The following is an 11643-nucleotide window of genomic DNA, read 5'->3' on the forward strand; positions in this document are numbered from 1 at the left end:
TTGTTGTTGTTCTTCTTCTTCTTGTTCTCCTTCTTCTTCTCCTTCTTCTTCTTCTTGTTCTTCTTCTTCTTCTTGTTCTTCTTCTCGTTCTTCTTGTTCTCCTTCTTGTTCTTCTTCTTCTTTTTGTTCTCCTTCTTCTTGTTCTTCTTCTTGTCTTCATGCCCAGATATAAGAATTTGAACGTTTTAATTTTTTAACACTTTTTTAACTTTTTTTTTTTTTCATATTCAGCACATTTAAAACGACCTGAGCTGACCACAGTTCTTCACTCAAAAGTCAACAAAAGTTCATATATTACACAAAATGGAGTTGTTTGGACGTGTTTGAGTCACACTTTATCTTTATTCTGTTACATCTCCAAACCTCAAAACGCTCTGTTCCACCTTGTGATGTCATCAAGTGGTAGTTTTCAAGTTAAAAAGCTCCGTTTTCCCTCAAGAACTCAGCCTAAATCTGCAGAGTTTGTGGTTTAAACGTGTGAATGAAACAAAAACTGCAGGTAAAATAGATCAGAAAATGACGTAATATGAGCCTTTTAAACTGGTTTGGATCAGAAATAGTCAGACTCCTGTAGTGACATCCTTTAAACCTCTTTACGCTGATTAAGACCTGCCCTTGACATGTTCTTTTTCTCGTTAAACTCTTTATAAGAAGTGTAAACTGTGCTGCAGAGTCTAAAGTCTGTGCCTGTCCCATAAAGTGGAGCGTCCTGCACATATGTGGGTCAGGACCTGGTTAAAGCGCGCGTATACTTCTGCTATATTTACTCTGTATAGGCCCGGAGATCAGGTCACACGGGCTAACGCGCTAACGCTATCGTCAAATATTTACTTTCGGCACTCCAGTAAAGTTGAGTATGACACAGTTTTGACACAGTTTTCTGTCACTAACACACCTACAGTTTTGTGTTTTGTCAAGTTCTCTCAAACTGAAAACACGCTGTTCCACCTTGTGATGTCATCATGTGGTGATACAGGAAGTGCTCCGCTGTGTTTTTAAACTCCACACAGCTTCATTTATAGAATTATTTGGATGATTTCAGCTCTAGAATTGCCGCTTATCTCGACTGAATTAAAGGTAAAAGGAGCTGTTCACTTGGAAAAACTAACGCTTGATGACATCACAAGGTGGAACAGAGCGTTTTGAGCTTTGGAGATGTGACAGACTAATAATAAAGTGTGACTCAAACATGTCCAAACATCTCCAGGTCAGTTTTTGATGAAGAAACCACATTAAAACATGACTTAAACCTCACAAGAGTCCATTTTGTGTAGTTTAGGACCTTTGTATATCACCACATGATGACATCACAAGGTGGACCTGAGTGTTTTCAGTTTGGGAGAAGAACTCAGCCTAAATATCCAGCTTTGTTTTACTGTGTTATGAACTAAACTACGAACCTGTGTGTGCTGAACTAAAGGTAAAAGGAGCTGTTCACTTGGAAAAACTAACACTTGATGACATCACAAGGTGGAACAGAGCGTTTTGAGGTTTGGAGACGTGACAGACGAATAATAAAGTGTGACTCAAACATGTCCAAACTACTCCAGGTCTGTTTTTGAGGAGGTAACAGCATTAGAACATGACTTAAATCTCACAAGAGTCAGTTTTTTTTGTGTAATATCAGATCTTTAACATGTAAAAAAGCAAATTTGACGTATTTTGAACAGATTTTGTTTGTAATTTCATGTTTTTGTTTCGTCTGAGATTGGATTTTCAGATGAAGTGAATGTATTTCGACGTCTGTGATGAGTCGTGTCGGCAGGATTCACATATTAACAAGTACTCAGCTTTGTTACTTAAGTAAAAGTACAGATACAGAGGGAAAAAGTACCACATGAAAAAATCTATTTCAGTGAAAGTATTAAAGTACCTGTTTAAAAGTGTAGTAAAGTATTTCACACAAGTGTTAATAAGTGTAAATGTAGAAATACTGATTAAAAATGACACATGTTTTGGTCACAGTAACAATATGAATAAACTTCTTAATTTTTCTTATGAATTTTGTGTTTTTATTATTATTATTTTTATTATTATTTATTTTATTTTTAATTTTTTATTATTGTATTATTTATTTTATTTATTTTATTTGTATTATTGTATTATTTATTGTATTTATTTTTTTATTATTGTATTTATTTTATTTTTATTATTGTATTATTTATTGTATTTATTTTTTTATTATTGTATTTTTATTATTATTGTACTATTTATTTTATTTTATTTTTTATTATTGTATTATTTATTTTTTTTTATTTTTTTATTATTGTATTATTTATTTTATTTTATTATTTATTATTGTATTATTTATTTTATTTTATTTTTTATTATTGTATTATTTATTTTATTTTATTTTTTATTATTGTATTATTTATTTTATTTTATTTATTTTTTTAATTATTGTATTATTTATTTATTTTTATATTTATTTTGCTCAAAGCTGAAGCTCAAACTCTTAAACTTTACTCAGGATGTTTCCACGAACATGGTAAAAATAACCCCTCAAATCAGATGAAAAGTACTTTTTACTTTTCAGTCCTGCTCAAAAATGTAGTAGAGTAGAAAGTACAGATACTGCTCTCAAATGTACTGAAGTAAAGTAAAAAGTACCCACTGTAAAATGTACTTAAGTAAAGTACAGATACCTAAAAATACTACTTAAGTACAGTACTTCACTACTTTTACTTCATTACCTTCCTCCACTGCTCAGAGTTTGAATTTGCTCAAAACATCACAATAAAAATAAATAAACCCAGAAGCTTCTCGTGAGTAAAATAATATTAGTGTGAGGCTGGTACACGATTATTTCTGTAGTATTTGGCAAAACATTTGTACAAAGTGTTTTACAGAATAATAAGGACGTTAAAATCACAATACAACAAATCAAAACATAAATAATCATCATAAAATAAAAACATTAAAGGAGAAAAGTGCAGAATAAACCCCCTTCAGTCACATGCACAGATGAACAGAACAGTTTGAGTCTGGATTTAAACTTTGTCAAAGTCGAGGTCTGAGTCACATCCACAGGAAGAATGATCAAACCAGGACTAAACCAGGACTAAACCAGGACTAAACCAGGACTAAACCAGGACTGAACCAGGACTAAACCAGGACTAAACCAGGACTAAACCAGGACTAAACCAGGACTAAACCAGGACTAAACCAGGACTAAACCAGGGCTAAACCAGGACTAAACCAGGACTAAACCTGGACTAAACCAGGACTAAACCAGGACTAAACATGGGCTAAACCAGGACTAAAAAAGGACTATCTGAAGTCCTCCTCATGTGAGATGTTCTTGTGGCTCATGTGGGAGATGTTCTTTGGTCCATGGAGAGACTTGTTCACACTGAGCTGCTTTAAAGTCTCTGAGCCACAGGAGCCACAGACCTGAGCCACAGGACACATGTGTGAAGTACTTCCTGGTTCTAGTCCGGAGCAGCAGAGTTCTGGATGTTCGTCCACAGATATAAAAGTCTCTGATACGTGTGACTCTGTGGAGGATTCAGTGTCGGCTCAGGCCCATGTGACAGAACAAACACTCTCCACTGGATTCTGTTACCCTCAGAGGGACGAGGGGCAGGAGGGCAGGAGGGGCAGGGAGGACGAGGGGCAGGGGGGGACGAGGGGCAGGAGGGGCGGGGGGGGGCAGGAGGGGCAGGAGGGGTAGATCCAGTTACTGAAGGGGCAAAATGTGTGTGGAGAGCTCGAGTGTTTTCAAAGTCACACACAGAGTATTCACATTTTGGTTTAGTCGCAGTAACAGAGAGAAACAGAGAGAAACAGAGAGAAACAGAGAGAGCCACAGAGAGCCATAGAGAGCCATAGAGACGCAGAGAGAGACACAGAGAGAGACATAGAGAGAAACAGAGAGCCGCAGAGAGCCATAGAGAAGCAGAGAGACACAGGGAGAAACAGAGAGCCGCAGAGAGATGCAGAGAGCCATAGAGACGCAGAGAGACAGAGAGCCACAGAGAGCCATAGAGAGAGCTGCAGAGAGCCACAGAGAGACACACAGAGAGAAACAGAGAGCCACAGAGATGCACAGAGAGCCACAGAGAGAGCCACAAAGACGCACAGGGAGTCACAGAGACACATTGGAGACACACAGAGAGCCACAGAGAGCCACAGAGAGCCACAAAGAGCTCTGTAGTCATCATAGTTACCATGCACCGACTCACTTTTTCATTTGTTAAAAGTCTTTACTGAAGTATCTACTGCTACTTTTACTGTTACTACGACTTCTCCACTTTTATATTTAGCTTTTACATAAATGACTTCTCTACTTTTATCTATTTGATAAACTGACACAATAAAGTCACATAAAAGCTGTTGAGGAGGAAGAGTGCGTCCTCTGCTTGTACTTTGGGCTTGATTAAACTAAACCTGCTGATAAGAGTCTGAGTGTAGTGAGCTAAAAATACACAATTCATAGTGACATTGTTTTTTTGTTTCTCTAAAAGTGTTTATTTCAGACATGATTCTGTGGAGTCCTGCAGGTTTAATCTGCTCCAAAACCACAACTAAATGTTTCTTTTACTATATATTTATTACTTTCTGTCCTGTGCAATATTTACCCAACTTATTTCCAATCACAGCCTCATTTTTCCTCTTTTTTCCCCACATCAAATCAAAGGTTACTGGGCAAACTCTGCTCAGATCACGTAGCAACAGCCTGTTCTGTGATTTCATTGGTCAATTATTTTTCTTTAAAGCTCCAGTGCAGCCAATCAGGAGGCTCTGTGCAGGAGGCTGTGATTGGTCCAACCCTCTGGTCAGCTGAGTCCACAGGATAAAAGCCCCACAGTGGGACAGTCCAGAGCGCGTGTGCGTGTGTGTGAGTGTCTGTGTGTGCGGGAGAGGCGCGTGCGCGTGTGTCTGGGTTTATTTATGGAACAAGATTAAACTAAAACTAAATAATATTTAAGGTAAGAGCGATCAGCGTGGAGAGGGGAATGTGCGCGGGACGTGTTTAGAAAGTTATTATGCGAGTCATCAGCTCTCTGCGGCTCTCTGCGCGGCTCTGTACACCTTTGTGGCTCTTTGTGGCTCTCTGTGCGGCTCTTTGGGTCTTTGTGGCTCTCTGCGTCTCTTTGGCTCTATGTGGCTCTCTGCGTCTCTGGCTCTATGTGGCTCTCTGCGTCTCTTTGGCTCTATGTGGCTCTCTCTGCGTCTCTTTGGCTCTATGTGGCTCTCTCTGCGTCTCTTTGGCTCTATGTGGCTCTCTGCGTCTCTTTGGCTCTATGTGGCTCTCTCTGCGTCTCTTTGGCTCTATGTGGCTCGCTGTGTGGTTCTATGTGGCTTTTTGTGCGTCTTTGTGGTTCTCTGTGACTTGCTGTGTGGCTCTCAGTGCATCTCTGTGGCTCTCTGTGTGTCTCTTTGCATCTATGTGGCTCTGTAAGGCTCTCTTGTTTCTCTCTGTGGCTCTCTTGTTTCTCTGTGGCTCTCTTGTTTCTCTCTGTGGCTCTCTTGTTTCTCTGTGGCTCTCTTGTTTCTCTCTGTGGCTCTCCTGCGTCTCTTTGGCTCTATGTGGCTCTTTGTGGTTCTCTGTGACTTGTTGTGTGGCTCTCTGTGTGTCTCTTTGCATCTCTGTGGCTCTCTAAGGCTCTCTGTGTGGCTCTCTTGTTTCTCTGTGGCTCTCTGTGGCTCCTGTTTTGACCCCTGTCTCTTGGAGTTCTTGTGTTGACTCTGTTTTTCTTTTGAAGCAGAGATGGTGGCCACAGGCTCCATGAAGAACAAGAGCGGAGAGTGTGTGTGTGAGCTGCTCGAGCGCCGCTACGACCACAACTGCATCGAGAAAGGTCTGTGTACAAGTACTGCATACTCCGGTCTGTGTGTGTACAAGTACTGCATACTCCGGTCTGTGTGTGTACAAGTACTGCATACTCCGGTCTGTGTGTGTACAAGTACTGCATACTCCGGTCTGTGTGTGTACAAGTACTGCATACTCCGGTCTGTGTGTGTACAAGTACTGCATACTCCGGTCTGTGTGTGTACAAGTACTGCATACTCCGGTCTGTGTGTGTACAAGTACTGCATACTCCGGTCTGTGTGTGTACAAGTACTGCATACTCCGGTCTGTGTGTGTACAAGTACTGCATACTCCGGTCTGTGTGTGTACAAGTACTGCATACTCCAGTGTGTGTGTGTGCAGTAGTACTGTATACTCCAGTGTGTGTGTGTGCAGTAGCACTGTATACTCCAGTGTGTGTGTGTGCAGTAGTACTGTATACTCCAGTGTGTGTGTGTGCAGTAGTACTGTATACTCCAGTGTGTGTGCGCAGTAGTACTGTATACTCCAGTGTGTGTGTACAAGTACTGTATACTCCAGTGTGTGTGTGCAGTAGTACTGTATACTCCAGTGTGTGTGTGCAGTAGTACTGTATACTCCAGTGTGTGTGTGCAGTAGTACTGTATACTCCAGTGTGTGTGTACAGTAGTACTGTATACTCCAGTGTGTGTGTGTACAAGTACTGTATACTCCAGTGTGTGTGTGTGCAGTAGTACTGCATACTCCAGTGTGTGTGTGCAGTAGTACTGCATACTCCAGTGTGTTGTTCTTGTTTTCGTCCTGTGGGGGCGGGGACAGGATGATGTCAGACTTCAGACAGATTAAAATGACAAAATGTTTTATATTAAAACATCAGTTTGTTTCATTTTAGATGTGAGTTTTTACAAAAACAAGGAGCAGGTTTTGTGTCGTGATGTTTTGTGTCTGTTCTGTGTTTGAACTGAATCCTTCATTCTCTTTGTCCCTGTCCTCAGACTGTCTCTTTGTGTAAATGTGTCTCTTGTTGTCCTCTGTGCAGAGCTGGACTTCTGGGAGCGCTGCCTGGTGGAGCCGGAGAGACCAGTGGACGTGTCTGAGGACAGGACGTGTCTGCAGCTCGCTAAGATGTTTGAGGGCTGTTTGTCTCGCTCTAAAAAGACGGCGCTGCACTGCTCGTCGGTGCTGGTGCCGGAGCGTCTGACGTGGAGAGTGGCGCGGGAGGTCCTGAGGCTGTCCTCGTGCGAGCCCTGCGGTCTGCGGGGCTGCGTGCTCTACGTCCATCTGGAGCTGGACAAAGGCGTGAAGCGGCTGGAACGCATCGTGTACGACGCCTCCGTGGTGCCCACCTTTGAGCTGACTCTAGTGTTTAAACAGGACGGGACGGCCTGGCCCAGCCTCAGGGACTTCCTCTTCATGGGCTCGTGCTTCGCCCCGTCGCTGAGGCACGCGCTCAAACTGAGTCCAGGATTCCGTCTGGTCAAACAGAAGCTGTACTCCTCCGCGGCTGGTACCGTGATCGAGGAGTGCTGAGCTCTGAGGACAGGACGTCTGTGTGCACTTATCCCCCTGACTCTCCCATGTCCCGTTTACTCTGCTTTTGTACCATGAGCTCGTTCAGTGGACGCTCTGAGCCGTCCTGACTCCACATGGACGTCAGGGACAGTGACGTCAGACGTGACCTGAGGGTCTGGGGCAGTGATTGACCTTAGATCGTCTCTGCAGGTTGAACTGAAGCGTTTTGCAGATGAATGTAGAGCCATTTACTTTTAGTGGATTCACTTTAAACACGAGACACTTTGTTTTACGAGCGTGAAGCACAAGGTGTGACCGGCCGAGGGGCGGCGGTCGCAGGGTGTGACCGGCCGAGGGGCGGCGGTCACTGGGGCCATATGTAGCAGTGTTGGGGCAGATTCCTGTCCTGTGTATTACTGTTTTTTTGTACGAGGAGTGGATGCCTTAAATCTGATCGTCTGAGTTTACGTGTGTCATTTTAATGTAATTCTAGCTCTTCTCCTTTTTATACCACTGACCTTCCTCCGCAGCTTTTAGACACTTGTATCTGATTGGACGCTCACGTTGGTTGTGGGTGTGGCCTCTTCCCAATTTTTGCAAACTTTTTGACTATTAATCTGTTTGTCGACCAGACAATAAAATATTTAAAACAAAACTCCAGTGAAATGTGTTTTTTCTCCTCAGTCACATTTTTATACAGAGATTTTCCACCTTTACATGAACCACACACACATACACTCTCACACACTCACACACACTCTCACACACACTCACACACAGGGTTTAGTGTCTGTATCACTGTTTCACTTATTTCAAAGTGCAGTACTGTAACTTTTGTTTGGAACTTATTCATGAAATTAAAATGATTCTAATTAACATCCTCACCATTTTAAAGTGTCAAACTTTAATAATCGCCGTGATGTAATCGTATTATCTGTACCATGAACTCAGATGTTACATGTTTGAGCATAAGTACTGTAGTAGTAGTAGTAGAAACAACTTTAATTTCTCTGTCTGCAGTGTTGGGAAAAATACTTTGAAAATATATTTAATTACAGAAAACTGAATAACTGCATGAACATGTATTTTTCTTCTTCTGTTACATGGACCAATCTATTCACACACACACACACACACACACACACACACACTGAGGAGAGGGGGTTAAGTGTCTTGCCCAAGGACACAATGACAGTGTTCACCTGTGGGAGCTGGAATCAAACCGTCAACCTATTTGCTGCGTTCGGTCCCTGTAAACTCAAACTGTTCTTGTGGTCGTCTCTTTTCAGATGGCGCTGATTTGTTTAATTGTGTCATATTTGTGTCCCGGCAGCAGGGGGCGTGGCAGGGGGCGTGGCATGGGGCGTGGCAGGGGGCGTGACCTTTGAGAGCGAGGTGACGGTGCGAGCTCTATACCTCCTGTGGCATTTCTCACCGTCTATAATGAAACGCGTCTCCTGGCGATTTTTCATCAGCCAAACAAATAAACACATAAATCTACAGCTCAGTGGAACAAAGTAAAAGTATCATTTTAGGTATTTGTACTTTACTTCAGTACATTTTACAGTGGATACTTTTTACTTTACTGCTACATTGTTGAACAGGACTGAAAAGTAAAAGTATTTTTCTTATAGTTTGAGACCTGCTGCAAAGTCTGAGGTTTATTTTTTAACACGTTTAGAATTTAAGGAACAAAAATAAACAAATAAAACGAGAAAAAAAACGATCAATTCAGTTTTTTCTGTTGAACAAAAACTTAAATTTTGATCAAAATCACCACATTTGAAGTTTTATAAGACTCAAAATCAGCGTGAAATACTTTTACTTTAACTCTTTAAGTACATTTTTCAACAGGTACTTTCACAGTTTTCATGTGATACTTAAGTACTTAACCACCAAAATCAAATACTTCTTCTTCCACCACTGAGTATTTCCAAGTACAACTCATAGTAACCTCACACGCTGTACTACACTGAAGTATTTCTTGGCTCCAGTATCTGTACTTTTACTTCAGTATTTCTTTGCTCCAGTATCTGTACTTTGACCTCAGTATTTCTTGGCTCCAGTATCTGTACTTTTACTTCAGTATTTCTTGGCTCCAGTATCTGTACTTTTACTTCAGTATTTCTTGGCTCCAGTATCTGTACTTTTACTTCAGTATTTCTTGGCTCCAGTATCTGTACTTTTACTTCAGTATTTCTTGACTCCATTATCTATATTTTTACTTCAGTATTTCTTGGCTCCAGTATCTGTACTTTTACTTCAGTATTTCTTGGCTCCAGTATCTGTACTTTTACTTCAGTATTTCTTGGCTCCAGTATCTGTACTTTTACTTCAGTATTTCTTGGCTCCAGTATCTGTACTTTTACTTCAGTATTTCTTGGCTCCAGTATCTGTACTTTTACTTCAGTATTTCTTGGCTCCAGTATCTGTACTTTTACTTCAGTATTTCTTGGCTCCAGTATCTGTACTTTTACTTAAATATCAAAATCAAGTATTCCCCGTTAAGTCCTTTCCAGTTCCAGCTCATAGTACTCTCACTACTCGTCAGTACTACACACACTACACTCGTCAGTACTACACACACTACACTCGTCAGTACTACACACACTACACACTGACGGCGTTTGACCAGTCGCTCGCAGACACAGTGGGTCATGTGACTGTGCGTCCCTCATTGTGACGGGACAAAGCTTCTCTGTGGGACGTCCCGTTTGTCCCTGCGCCTCTTCTACTGTAAACATCATTGAAACAGTCACATGAGGAGCGTCAGTTTCCTCCGGCGTCATCGGGAGTATCTCTGTCCCGGGGGGGGGGCGGGGTTAGGGTGACCTGACTTGGCGGCCATTTTGAGCGTCCCGTTGACCCCGAGACTCGTCTGTCAACACTTTTACTCCACAGAGGCGTCCCAGGCCTGTCCCGATACTACATTTCAAATATGTCTCCAGTGTGGTCTTTATTACAGGATTTGGCAACTTTTAAATGTCAGATCTTTGTAACGCGACCGCGGCTCTATCTCGCAACGAGGCAAGGAGAGAAACATAGAAAGTACCTCAGTATGTACGCAGAAACACAGAAAGTACCTCAGTATGTACGCAGAAACACAGAAAGTACCTCAGTATGTACGCAGAAAGACAGAAAGTACCTCAGTATGTACGCAGAAAGACAGAAAGTACCTCAATATGTACGCAGAAACGCAGAAAGTACCTCAGTGTGTACGCAGAAACGCAGAAAGTACCTCAGTGTGTACGCAGAAACGCAGAAAGTACCTCAGTGTGTACGCAGAAAGGCAGAAAGTACCTCAGTATGTACGCAGAAAGGCAGAAAGTACCTCAGTATGTACGCAGAAACGCACAAAGTACCTCAGTATGTACAGAGATACACAGAAAGTACCTCAGTATGTACGCAGGAACGCAGAAAGTACCTCAGTATGTACGCAGAAACACAGAAAGTACCTCAGTATGTACGCAGAAACACAGAAAGTACCTCAGTATGTACACAGAAACGCCGAAAGTACCTCAGTATGTACGCAGAAACGCCGAAAGTACCTCAGTATGTACGCAGAAACGCCGAACGTACCTCAGTATGTACGCAGAAAGGCAGAAAGTACCTCAGTATGTACGCAGAAACGCAGAAAGTACCTCAGTATGTACGCAGAAAGTACCTCAGTATGTACGCAGAAACGCAGAAAGTACCTCAGTATGTACGCAGAAAGGCAGAAAGTACCTCAGTATGTACGCAGAAACGCAGAAAGTACCTCAGTATGTACGCACAAAGTACCTCAGTATGTACGCAGAAACGCAGAAAGTACCTCAGTATGTACGCAGAAACGCAGAAAGTACCTCAGTATGTACGCAGAAAGGCAGAAAGTACCTCAGTATGTACGCAGAAACGCAGAAAGTACCTCAGTATGTACGCAGAAACGCAGAAAGTACCTCAGTATGTACGCAGAAACGCAGAAAGTACCTCAGTATGTACGCAGAAACGCAGAAAGTACCTCAGTATGTACGCAGAAACGCAGAAAGTACCTCAGTATGTACGCAGAAACGCAGAAAGTACCTCAGTATGTACGCAGAAAGGCAGAAAGTACCTCAGTATGTACGCAGAAACGCAGAAAGTACCTCAGTATGTACGCAGAAACGCAGAAAGTACCTCAGTATGTACCTCAGTATGTACACAGAAACACAGAAAGTACCTCAGTATGTGTCGGAAATGCAGGATTTTAACAGATTTTTATGTTTTTTTTTCAAGATCAAGATGCAAAATTACTGCATTTGTCCTGAAGGAATTTTGTTTTGTACTCACTGTTGTTAAGTAAAAGTACACACTCCAGAGGAAAAATCTACTGAAGTAAAAGT

The 11643-nt window shown here is 41.9% G+C and overlaps 1 protein-coding gene across 2 annotated transcripts; it reads left to right on the forward strand.

Moving 5' to 3' along the window:
* The first annotated feature begins 4824 nt into the window (after positions 1–4824).
* Positions 4825–7931, forward strand: LOC117386370 (DNA damage-inducible transcript 4-like protein). Of its 2 annotated transcripts, none has more exons than XM_033983724.2 (3): positions 4825–4931; positions 5712–5804; positions 6813–7931. In XM_033983724.2, the coding sequence occupies exons 2-3, from the start codon at positions 5714–5716 to the stop codon at positions 7301–7303; spliced, it is 582 nt and encodes a 193-aa protein (XP_033839615.1). In that variant the 5' UTR covers positions 4825–4931; positions 5712–5713; the 3' UTR covers positions 7304–7931. The 2 variants fall into 2 exon arrangements, with proteins under 2 accessions (XP_033839615.1, XP_055085060.1); XM_055229085.1 differs by having other exon boundaries at positions 4894–4931; positions 5709–5804.
* The last annotated feature ends 3712 nt before the right edge of the window (positions 7932–11643 follow it).

This window comes from Periophthalmus magnuspinnatus, chromosome 18 (genome assembly GCF_009829125.3).
Source record: "Periophthalmus magnuspinnatus isolate fPerMag1 chromosome 18, fPerMag1.2.pri, whole genome shotgun sequence".
NCBI classification, from domain to species: Eukaryota; Metazoa; Chordata; class Actinopteri; order Gobiiformes; family Gobiidae; genus Periophthalmus; species Periophthalmus magnuspinnatus.